At 38.4% G+C, this 13,060-nt stretch overlaps 1 protein-coding gene across 1 annotated transcript in view; it reads left to right on the top strand.

Moving 5' to 3' along the window:
- Positions 1-12,767, top strand: part of dlgap2a (discs, large homolog-associated protein 2a) — a gene marked incomplete at its 5' end in the record, with an annotated part of 54,132 nt that extends 41,365 nt beyond the window's left edge. Inside the window, 5 exon segments of the mRNA XM_081348000.1 lie at positions 5,576-5,661; positions 5,804-6,258; positions 7,618-7,709; positions 9,780-9,932; positions 11,517-12,767. Of these exon segments, the coding sequence (XP_081204126.1) occupies positions 5,576-5,661; positions 5,804-6,258; positions 7,618-7,709; positions 9,780-9,932; positions 11,517-11,717 (987 nt within the window). The 3' untranslated portion in view covers positions 11,718-12,767.
- Positions 12,768-13,060: the final 293 nt, after the last annotated feature.

The following is a 13,060-nucleotide window of genomic DNA, read 5'->3' as shown; positions in this document are numbered from 1 at the left end:
GTACATTAACTTTTGATGAAAATAGCCTTTAGATTTTGTCCAAATGTCTTCGACATATTTATTCATTTTAGGCCGTTTTATTCTGACAAAAATGGCATCTAATTATACAGTAGTTGACTATTTAATGAATGAGGCATTTATATAGCACTTTACTGTTCACCCAAAGCATTTTACAGTCAAATGAGGGTGTCTCTCCTCAACCACCACCAGTGTGTAGCATCCACTTGGATGATGCGACAGCAGCCAGAGAACAGGGTTTTCACCCCTACTCTTTACGAGAAGTGCCATAGGATTTTTAATGACCACAGAGAGCCAGGACCTGGGTTTAATGTCTCTTCCGTAGGACTATGCTTGGTACAGTATAGTGTCCCCGGCACCCCCTGCTGGCCTCACTAACAGCTCTTCCAGGGTCAACCCATGGAGCAACTGCCTCCATCCAATCAACAACTGATGGATTATTATTATTATTTTTTTTTGATAAGCCGTTTTACTCAGATCTACATCACAATATGGATGAAAAGATCTGTCGCTACTTCTGTTACATCGCAACTTTACTTGTTTATCGACAAGATTAACACTGATTCCAAGTCACCTGAAGCCCCACAATTGCTTTCTTGTCATTTTCTTCCTCACATAAAGTTATCAAATGACTTCAGAAGACTTTGAATATAGTGCATGAGTCATATGAACTGCTTTTATGGTGCTTTTTTGTCCTTTTTTACTTTGACACTGACAGCCCCTGGTTACTGTCAACCCTTTGCACATTTACCACACCAGTTTTGAGATTTGTTTAAATGTGACACAATGAATGAAGTGACACTCCAGAGTGCTGCAGTCCAAAATACAGTTTTGTATCTATGAAGCAACCGAGACCACAGTGTGCTCTACCTCACACATTATCAAACAGTGGAGGGAAGCACTGCTCACCTAGCCGTAATCCCTATGGAGTGAATTGTGTCTGAAGAAACCTCATACCCTGACCCTCGTTCTTTCATGCCTGACAGTCTGACTCACTCAAACAGAATTCCTGTGCTCAACCTTCCTGCTTTTTGACGTTCTCAGTGGTCAGACCGTTAGATCAGGGACAGCTGATTTGTCTGATCTGTGATGTGAATCATCTTGTTCTCTGATTGTGAGGTCACCCTTCCCTTCCTGTCCTTCTCCAGCGCTTGTGTGAGTCACACTTTCTTCAGATGGTCTGATGTTCTTAGTAGTGACAGACACTTCTAAGCAACATTTTTGAGATACCTGAAAGATTGACCTTCAGTTTGTTATTACAGTTATTCAAGTTATTACAGAATGTCTTTTTAGCTAATTCAACGTATTTACCATCTCAGGAATGTATTATAACTGCCTACAGATCATTTTAATTGTCATTTAGTGATAATTGTTAGATATAACTGCTTACTTATTTAAAATAAAATCAATAATACATACTACTGCTCAAATGTTTGGGATTGGTAAGAGTGTTTCTTCTGCTCACCAAAGGCTGCATTTGGTCAAAATACAATTGTGAAATATAGCTGCGAGCAGCGATTACGGGCCCAAGCCGGTGGCACCGCAACCCCGATGCCTTTAGTTACCTAAAGGCACCGGGGTGGCGGTGCCGCCGGCTTTGGCCCTTCATCGCTGCTCGCAGCTATATTTATATATATATATATATATATATATATATAATCTTGAATGTATTTTTTATCATGTTGAAAAAGTTTGGTGTGAATAAAATAAACCACTTAGGAGGAGTAACTAAAAACTCAGAGTCTGACATATCCAAAAAATCCACATTCAAACCAAAATATCTGACTTCCTGTTGCTCGGAGCTAATGACTGTAAATTAGAAAGTTGTCCGGCTCGATGAGACCAATATGCGTACTGATTTTTGTAACTGTGGGTAAAAGTAACCCCCCCACTTTTGATAAAAGCATTTTGAAAGTGACACACTTCCTGCTACCAGTTGGTGGCGCTATAACTTTGACTCACAATAGTTACATCCATCTGACCGGCCTCTTACCATGAACACACTGCTGAAGTTTCATCAAGATCAGTTAATGTATGCAGAAGTTATAACACTTCGTGTTTCTCTTTTCTCGCCATAAATTTGTTTCCTCGCCACGGCCAAACCGTTCGAGATATCAAAAATCCGTCCGCAATTTAGCATCCTCAATGTCTTGACTTCATGCACACCGAGTTTGGTGGCGATTGGATGAATTCTCTAGGAGGAGTAGTTCACATTCCACAGCAAGCGTTTTCCAAACAACCCATAATAGCTGACTTCCTGTTGGGCGGAGCTAATAACTTAGACTGCGGAAGTTGTTCGGCCCGATGAGATCTATATGTGTACCGAGTTTCATATTAATTCATGCAAGTGTGTTTGACATATGGACCAAGTTTTCAGACCGTGTTCAAGGGGGCGCTGTTGAGCCCCCTGCCACGCCCGGGTACCAGCTTCAGCCCGGCACTGATGGCCGTGGGTTCTGACCTGTGTGTAAAGTTTCAAGAGTTTTTGAGCACGTTAAGGACCCCAAAAGCCCCTGAAACCTTGATTAACAATATAAAAGCAATAGTCAAATCCCCCCCTCCCCTCACACACACAGAGACACAGAGAGAGGGAGAGAAAATTCTTCAGAAAATCCACATTCAAACCAAAATATCTCTTTTCCTGTTGGTCAGAGATCGTTAATGTAAATTAGAAAGTTGTCCGTCTTGATGAGAACAATACACATACCAAGTTTTGTTGCTGTTGATAAAACTAACCCCCCCCCATTTATGACTAAAGGTGGCGCTACTGAGCCCCTCACCACGCCCGTTTCTGAAACTTTGCACAAGTCTACGGGCTAATAAGTGTGATGTGTCTGTCGAGTTTCATTCAATTTCAAGTATGTTAAGAGTCTCAAAAGCATCAAAAAACAATATTAAAGTTTGATGCGTTGCCACGACAACAGTATTAAAGATATCAAAAATCCTTTCACAGGTCTACATCTGCCGTGTGTTTACATTATACACATAAAGTTTGAAGCAAATCGGGTAAAAATAAGAGGGTGATTTCAAAGCATTTTGAAAGTGACACACTTCCTGCTGCCAGTTGGTGGCGCTATAACTTTGACTCACAATAGTCACATCCTTGTGTTCGGCCTCTTACAACGAACACACTGCTGAAGTTTCATCAAGATCAGATAATGTATGCTGAAGTTATAACACACTTCCTGTGTCCCTTATTCGCCATAAATTCGTTTCCTTGCCACGGCCAAACCGTTTGAGATATCAAAAATCCGTCCGCAATTTAGCATCCTCAATGTCTTGACTTCATGCACACCGAGTTTGGTGGGGATGGGATGAATTTTCTAGGAGGAGTAGTTCACATTCCACAGCAAGCGTTTTCCAAACAACCCATAATAGCCGACTTCCTGTTGGGCTGGCGTGAAACTTGACAGAGGGAAAGTTGTTCGGCCCGATGAGATCTATATGTGTACCGAGTTTCATATTAATTCATGCAAGCGTGTTTGATATATGGACCAAGTTTTCAGACCCCGTTCAAGGGGGCGCTGTTGAGCCCCCCTGCCACGCCCGTTTCTGAAACTTTTCACATGTCTACTGGCTAATAAATGTGATGTATCTGTCGAGTTTCATCCAATTTCAAGCATGCTAAGAGTCTCAAACGCATCCGAAAAGAATATTAAAGTTTGATGCGTTGCCACGGCAACAGTATCTAAGATATCAATAATTCTTTCACAGGTCTACATCTGCCGTGTGTCTACATTATACACATAAAGTTTGAAGCAAATCGGGTAAAATTAAGAGGGTGAATTCAAAGAATTTTGAAAGTGACACACTTCCTGCTGCAAGTTGGTGGCGCTATAACTTTGACTCACAATAGTCACATCCATGTGATCGGCCTCTTACAACAAACACACTGCTGAAGTTTCATCAAGATCAGTTAATGTATGCAGAAGTTATAACACACTTCCTGTGTCCCATTATTCGCCATAAATTTGTTTCCTCGCCACGGCCAAACCGTTTGAGATATCAAAAATCCGTTCGCAAGAATTCATCCTCAATGTCTTGACTTTATTCTCACCGAGTTTGGTGGCGATCGGATGAAATCCCTAGGAGGAGTATTTCACATTCCATTGTATGCGTTTTCCAAACAACGTATAATAACCGACTTCCTGTTGGGCTTTTGTAAAACTTAGAGCACGAAAGTTGTTCGGCCCGATGAGATCTATATGTGTACTGAGTTTCATATTATTACATGCAAGCGTGTTTGATTTATGGACCAAGTTTTCGGACCCCATTCCAGGGGGCGCTGTCGAGCCCCCCTGCCACGCCCCGGTACCAGCTTCAGCCCGGCCCTGATGGCCGCGGGTTCTGACGTGTGTGCAAAATTTCAAGAGTTTTTGAGCATGTTAAGGGCCCCAAAAGTGGCAAAAAGGCAAAAAAAAAAATAATGAAGAAAAAAAAAAAAAATAATCCTTACGAAAACAATAGGGCCTCCGCCCTTTCAGGGCTTGGGCCCTAAATATTGCAATTTTAAAATAACAAGTTGAATTTTCAGTGTCACATGATCCTTCAGAAATCACTCTAATATGCTGATTTGGTGCTTAAGAAACATTTCTTATGATTAGTGTCAAAAACAGTTGCGCTGCTTAGTATTTTTGGAAACGTTTTTTTGTGAAAAACATGATACAGTCATATTTTATGAATAGAAAGTTCTAAAGAACAGCATTTATTTGAAATTGGCCTTTTTTGTATCAATTTAAAAGTCTTTAGTCTCAATTTAATGCATCCTTACATAGGCAATATATAGCGTACTGTAAATGTATATTTACACACACACACAGACACAATTATTTCAAATATTCTGTCTGTGCTGCAGTTGTTTGGACCTACGGTTCACTTGACTAAACAACTCTCACTCCAAAACAGTCACTCTAAGTTTCTAGAGAGTTAAATGCATTTCTCATAGTTTATTACCTCCTGGCTTGAGTTTCCACCAGCTTCCTCAGTGGCTCTTGACTGGGCATGGGGCATTTTTTTGTACTTGAAAGAGAATTTTTCACTAAATCAATGTTTAAAACCCTCTTATTTATTATGCCAGATTACATAATGAATACAATTATTTAAAAATGAGCCTCTCCTACTCTTTTTGAAATGTTTGGATAGCACATTATGCATTATTTATTGAGCTACTTGTGGACTTGAAACTATGTGGGTGTGCAGTTTTTATCTCTAAGTTTCTATAGACTCAGCCTGGTATATCACACTGAGCTGTTATTTTTTGCATAAACAGGTTGCACTGGTTCGTGACTTGGGACTGAACTTACAATTTTAGGATCAGTGGCTATCCCATTCATGTGCACATACAGTGGGATGCAAAAGTCCGACACTAAATTATAAATACAGAATTAAAAATTTGATGTAAACTTTGAAATACTAGTTTGAGGAACGTTATGATGCAACATATTCTACACAATTTATAGATCACAATAGTAATGCTAATCAAATAATTTGTGATGAAGCATTATAAGTATGAACATGGTCAATAATCATCAGTTAAAGGTCTGTTTTGTCATTGTAGGTGGAAGCAGCGACTGATTCTGAGTGTGAAAGCAAAGGCTCTCGAGAGTATCAGTCTGTTGGGATTCAAGTGGAAGACGAGAGACGGTAAATACAGAGCACATCTGTTTTATCTCTATGTCTGAAGGGTTTGTGAGGTGCGATCTGCTGAAGTACTAGCTGAGTGTGAAATGTTGTTGTCTCTGAGTGTGAAACACTGTCTCATTTGAGATCTTTCTCTCTTAAACAGACAGGGCCGATTTAAGCGGTCCAACAGTGTCACCGCCGCCGTTCAGGCTGATCTGGAGTTGGAGGGTTTTCCTTTAATGGAGGATAAAGGTCTTCAGTTTGGCGGAGGTTTCCAGCGTCACAGCGAGCCCAGCACCCCTACGCAGTACGGCGCCGTACGGACCGTCCGCACCCAGGGTCTCTTCAGCTACCGTGAGGACTACCGCACCCCCACGGAGCCTCCGAGTCCCCAGCGTAGCCCCGAGCCCTGGCTGGAACCCTCGCCACGGGAACCTGTCGCCACCGTGGCGGTTACAGTGACGCCGCCCCAACCTTCGGATTCGGGAAGAGCATCGCCCTCATGCAGGAGGGACGGAAGCTGGTTCATGCAGCTGCTGCACACGGAGACGAAAAAGATGGAGGGGTGGTGCAAAGAGCTGGAGGGAGAGGCGGAAGAGAACGATATGTCAGAGGAAAGTGAGTTAACAGAGCCCCGATTTCATGAGCCGTTAAATCTTTATATTATAATATTTGTTTGGTGGAGAGCTTGGCTCCAGGTTTCAAAGTGTCAGGTATGAATCCAAAGAAGTGTCACATTTAACCATGAAACGATTTTGCAGAGCTCCAGGTTATTAGAACCTCACACTGAGAGTGCTGCCATGTGAGCAATTATTTCTGTCAACATCTGTCAAGTTTCCATGGCAAAGAGCTCAGAGCAGCGCTGAGACTCTGAACAACAGACTGAGAGAGACAATGCACAGAAATCAATGTGTAAGAATGCATTGGAGTATGAGTGTGAAAGTGTGAATCACTTGTGTTGTGGAGTTTATGAGAGTATTCACATACTTTCAGATTATTGAATTTGAAGAAGAGCTTGCTTCTTGGCAGTCACAATTACTACACACTGCATCTGTCATGTTCCCATTGTACTTTGACCCTGTTGAAAAAGCTGGTTTACTGATCTCAGATGGTTTAACATGGCTTTCCAGTTTGTGTTTTGCTGGTCGGCCAACCGGTCTCCCAGCCTGACCAGCTGAAAAGCACCCAAGACTGCGAGACCAGCTAACACCAACAAACTAGGTTAAGCTGGTTTAAAATCCATGAAGACCATTTAATTGGGTGTTAAGTACAATTTCTCCATAAGCAACAACTTTCTTGTTACCTACAGCACTTAAACTTGAAAACAGCAAATGTAGTACACTGTCTTTCAGAAGTTTGTGGTCAGTTTTTGTTAAATGTTTTTGAAAAACGTCTCTTATGCCAACCAAGATTGGCTTATTTTGTAAAAAAAATATATGTTAATTTTTTTTTAGATAAAAACTATTTCAATATAGTTTAAAATGTAATTTATTCCTTTGATGGCAAAGCTGAATTTTCAGCATCATTACTCAAATCATTCTAATATGCTGATTTGGTGCTCGAGAAACATTGCAGTTGTGCTGCTTAATATTTTATGTAAACCATGATAAAAAAAATTAGGACTCTGAAGAACAGCATTGAAATAGAAATCTTTTATAACACTATAAATGTCTTTACTGTCAGTTTTATTCAATTTAATGCATCCCTGCTAAATACAAGTATTATCTATCAAATCTTACTGACCCTTAACTTTTGAACAGTTGTGTACATGTATTGTTTGCCTTCATGAAGACTTACAGATTACACATTTTCTGCTTTCTAGCAGAAACCATATGCATGATCATGTGCAAGTTCGCCGGTATATGAGTGTAGTCAGACACTTTATGAAATCTATTAATAACTGTATAAATGTGTGAGATTTTCAATAGCTCTCATGATTATTAAATATTTATCTCTCTTTCCCTGTTTGTGTATTAGTCCTGGGGAAGATCCGGAGTGCTGTAGGAAGCGCACAGCTCTTGATGTCCCAGAAATTCCAGCAATTTTATTGGCTTTGCCAGCAGAACCTAGTAAGTAACATCAGTGCACATATGCCAATTTGTACATGAGTTTGTGTTCTATTTATGTTATTGTGCTGCGCTTTGTACTCACGGCAGCTCTTCCCACGACGCACCACTGCACTTCCACAGGGGCTGTCTGTGCTGGAGTAATTGTGGTGTACTTGACGGCCTTTTGTTCTGCTGTCATATTTATTAGATATGATACACAGCGGCACATCAGCTGATCTGAGCCAGGCATGCAGAGAACATAAATGACCAAGTACTGTGGTATACAAAGTAGAGCGATGTTTTAGAAAACAACCTAAATTCTCCTGAATAAAATACTCTATTCAGTGGCATACACTCACAGTGGTTGTTTAGGCCACATACAGATTTATGAAATAACAACAAATGATAAAAAAATTTAGTCAATGCATCAAATAAAAGTGGTAACATTTCAGCTTGACTTCAAGCTCTTACAGTTTTCCGCCCTGAAATCTGTACACATTATAAAGCTGTGCAATCTGTGGAGGATTAGATGTGCCACTTAAAAGTAAAGGAAACACTTTAGATTATGGAACACATATTCACTATTTTCCCTCAATAAACTTATAATAGATTGATGGTAAGTAAGGTAGTTGCTGTAGTGGTTGTTTAGGTATGGGGTAGGGTTAAGGGATATAGAATATGGTCATGCAGAATGAGGCATTAATATGTGCTTATAAATACTAATAAACAGCCAATATACAAGTAATATGCATGCTAATAAGCAACAAGTGATCTAAAGTGTTACAAATTTAAAATGAAGAAATCTATTATCAATGCATTTAATTGTAAATAAAAATGCAAATAATTAAATTACCATGTTACATTTTTTAAAATTCATATTAAAAATAACATTTTACAAAACAGTACGTAATAATTTGATAAATGCCATGTTTAAATGGCATTTAATAAAGCATTTAAATTAGTTTTCTTTATGTATTTGCCAAATGCTTTTGTTTATACATTTATAACCTGAGACATTTATAAAAATGTCATTATGCAGTTCACTCATGCAAACTCCATCAGCAAATGGAGAAGGAAAACTATTTGGTAATTTTTTTATTTGAAAAAGTATGTTTCAGTTTATTATTATTGTCAAGTTACTCTTTGGATTTCACACATCAGTTCTGCCTCTAACTTGTAAAAGGACTTAGTCAACCACGGACACAGGAATCATCTCAAAATGGCTTTTACTTTCTCTTCAATAAAGTTGTTACAATCTTGATTTGCAGTCTGTTGATTTCATTCATATCACAATAGAGTTGAACAGATGAACTTTGTTTGCAGTTAGATTAGTCTTGAAACAATCACTCCTTTTCAAGTTCAAATTAGGTTGATAACCTTTAAAGAAAAAAAAAAGAAAAATAAATAAATAATACAATTCCTAATTACAATCAAACATTTGACACCATATGCATTAACACAATATATACATTTAACAGACCTTTAAATTCATATATGAACCGTATGCACTCTAATGCAGCCTTATCATACTCAAAGCAAAATGTCTAAACATGTAAACACTATAAACAACACACAGGATTGCATTTATCTGAATATAAATGAATTGAACTTCTAACAGTCTTCCTACCAGCAGCGTCTCGGGTTGATTAATCACTGATGTGCATCCAATTCCTGTCGTACTCATTTACCCATACCTCATAACTTTTCAGTCACAAAGTTTTTCCTCATAATGATAAGCTGGATAAAACCACAGGACAAGCACTCTCACTGACGACTGCTTTGCTCGTGTTTGCCGTTTAATGTGCTCTAATTACAAGCGCACCTGATAGAAATTTGGCGAGCTGAGTTCGGCTTTTTCCGACAGATGACATCATCTGGATGACGACGCTCTCTTGGCTTTCCGTTACCTTCTGTGACAATCAGTTCGGCATACAAATTTTCTCTTTTCATGTTCAGTCGTCCCCAATAATGTTTAAACTCAAACAAATGAATGTGTTTAACTTCACAATTATTTATTAGTATATTTAACAATTTTTAGCATGAATTTGAACAAATATGTTTGTGTCAACTTTTGTCAACTTTTTGTTGCAGGACCCCAGTGCCATGCCTCGGCCCACCTCTCAGGACCTGGCCGGGTTCTGGGACCTGCTGCAGCTCTCCATCGATGATGTTACCTCCAAATTCAATGAGCTGCAGAAGATCAAGTCCAACGATTGGAGGCTAATTGAGAGTCCTGTGAAGAAGGTGAGAACTGATTGGTTAAAGGACTTTTGATGGTCATCAAACCTAATTTCATGCTTCTGATTGTACTGATAAAAGATTTTTTATTGGCACAGATACTACTGTTCAAAAGTATGGGGTCAGTAAGATTTTTTCATATTTACATTAATTATTTATGTTACAAAAAATCTATCCCAAGATGCTGTTTTTTTTTTAGCTTTCTAGTCATCAAAGAATCCTGAGTTTCCAAAAAAATATATTAAATGGGTAGTTCACCCTAAAATTAGAATTAAGTCATCATTTACTCACTCTAGTGTTGTTTAAATGCAGTATGATGTTCTTTCTTTTTCAGAACACAATAGGAGAAATTAAAAAACAATGTTCCACTCACACTCGTCCATATAATGGCAGTGACTAGCGACCAGCATCAAGCTTTTAAAAAAGACACAAAAGTATCACAAAATGGTCCGATGCTACACATCTCATATATTCCAAGTGTTCTAAGGGGTATATGATTGTAACGCTATATTAAAGTCCAATGAAGATGAAGACGATCAGGGTTCAAAATTAAAGTGAATATTTATTAAATAAAACTGTATGCTGTATTATGCATCCCAGACAAGTAATTGGCAATGTCATTTTGTTAAGAAAGACTACGCGCCCACGCACATACGTATTCAAACGCGCCGTCACCATTTTCACAGATTCAGAGATGATAACGCCATCGCTTTCAAAACTGGTTTTCAAAAATGTGCACTTTAAAACCTTTTTTCAAAGTTTGTGTTCTCAGGCCATCAAAACGCTATTGTCGTGTAAATGAACGGCCAGAATGCATTAAAAGTTTTCTGTTTTTAGTCTTCTGTGAACGGCTATGCGTTCGTTAGACTCTATTAGCACTACAGTCAAAACCCGGAAGAACAATTCACCCCTGGTCCCCTAAAAATGTTCCAATGGGTTTTTCAATTTATGAGTAAAATAAGGTCTATGGTGAACATAACTTGATGATACTTATGCTCTAAAACGTAAATTACACACACCCATATTGAAAGCACAAATTTTGAAGTTATGTTTATAAAAAAAAAAAAAAAAGTTTCTAATAGGTAACTTGATAAGAGGAAACCACTGGCGAATTAGTATTCCAGGTTTTGATGTCATCCCTGCAGCACTGACTCTATTAACTACCATTATATGGACGAGTACGAGAAGGAAATTAAAAAAAAATTCTCATTTTGTGGTCTGAAAAATAAATAAAGGAATATGGCATTAGAACAACACCAGGGTGAGTAAACGATGACTTGATTTTCATTTTAGGGTGAACTATCCCTTTAAGGAGCGCAACTGTTTTCAGTAATTCAGCTTTGCCATCATAGGAATAGATTACATTTTAAAATATATTAAAATAGAAAACAGTTGTTTTAAAGGGTAAAACCCCCCCACAATATTTCAGTTTGCAGTCTTGGTGCAAACTTTTGAACAGTAGTGTATAGTTTATTAATTCAATCAAATATGTAATGTATCTATATCTCTAGTCTGCTGCAGATATTACCTGACACACATTTATTTGTACATTCATATCTTGTGTTCGGATATTATTTGTTGTTGTTCCAGCTCCCGCCGCCAGTACCAAAGAGAACATTGCGTAAGAGTGTGACGAGGGAAAAATCTTTGGATCTCCCTGATCGTCAGAGACTGGAGGCACGACGACGCCTAATGGCGGCCAAACGCGCAGCTTCATTCCGCCAAAACTCAGCATCAGAGCGGGCCGACAGCATCGAGATCTATATACCGGAGGCCCAAACACGGCTCTGAGAGTCACAGGGAACACCTTTATAATACCACCATCATCATCATTCTCAGTAACAGAGCCAGTTCGAACTATCACAAAACATTCATCAAGCGAATCAAAAGAAACAAGGGTTTCGTACCTGTCAAAAGTGTCAAAAGGGTTTTGTAACTTGTTTCAGAACTGCCTAAAACATCCATGTGAAGTTTATCCTTTTTAGGGAAACATACTTCACCAAAATAAACATATTGCACAACATATCGCAATTGTAGACCCACGTGAAAATGACATTGCTTGATAAAGCAAAACTTTAGATTTAAGTTTTAATCACAGCGGAATATCAAGTCCAATCTGATGATCCCTTTGTCTTTATGACATTCATTTAGCACTTTCAAAATGGAAAAAATGGCATTTTTACGCCTCAAATCTAAACAATAGATTTATTTTCATTAAATGAAGAAACCTGAAGAAAAGTCTTTAGGTCCAGTTCCATCTGGTTCCATCCATTCAAGTTTTGTAGCTTTATATTTCCATGGTTACATTTCATTTCTCTCTCTCTCTTTATCTTTGTATTTCTTTTTTTTTTTTTCTTTTGTTTTTTTCTCTCTTCCCAGTGAAGTTCATAGTATTTTTCTCACGAACTCTCTTGTGAGCATTTATGTAAGTGCCAGTGCTGAAATACCTCAATCATACATTTTAGACTGAAGCCGTAGGCCAGAGCGGACAGTCACGATCACAGCCTTTTAAAAAACATTGTTGGTGGTCACACTGTTATGGGCAAACTTAAATCTCAGCCTGAGGGTTTACACTGTCAGAGAGATTAGAGATTAGTTTTTATTATTCTCCTACTTACTGATATATAATATTTAGCTGTCACACTACTACATATTTGATGTTTATGGTTTATGTCATTCTAGAGGAATTACTGTAGGATTTTGGGTGCAATTGCTTAAACCCTAAATTCAACAATGTAAAGGTTCAAAAATGCATTTTTGCACTCTCTTCTTCTAAATGTATGTTTGTATGTATTTCCAAGGGAAATGAAGTTCTAAAAGATATTGTTGCAGTTGAATTGCAAGGTTTTGTGAGACTATCGATTTATCGTTTCAGGTCTCTGAATGTTTTCATGCCTCACATGGTCATTCATCAGTTTGCATTTATTTTTACTGAACCATTTTTCTCTCCATATGCTGTTATCAAGCATCTGACCCATGTTCTGCGCAAAAAAAAAACTTATTTTTATGTCCTTTCTGTATGTCTTGACAGAGAATCAATGATTCTGTCTCGGTTGAAAGAGATGTCGGGTGTCCCATAATTATCTAGATGGCTTGGCGGTTGGTGATATATGTTTTATCTATTAGACTGCCTG

The sequence above is a fragment of the Scardinius erythrophthalmus genome (assembly GCF_964197995.2).
Source record: "Scardinius erythrophthalmus genome assembly, chromosome: 19".
NCBI lineage: Eukaryota > Metazoa > Chordata > Actinopteri > Cypriniformes > Leuciscidae > Scardinius > Scardinius erythrophthalmus.
Note: the sequence above shows the minus strand (reverse complement) of the source record. Positions and strands in the feature narration are given on the sequence as shown.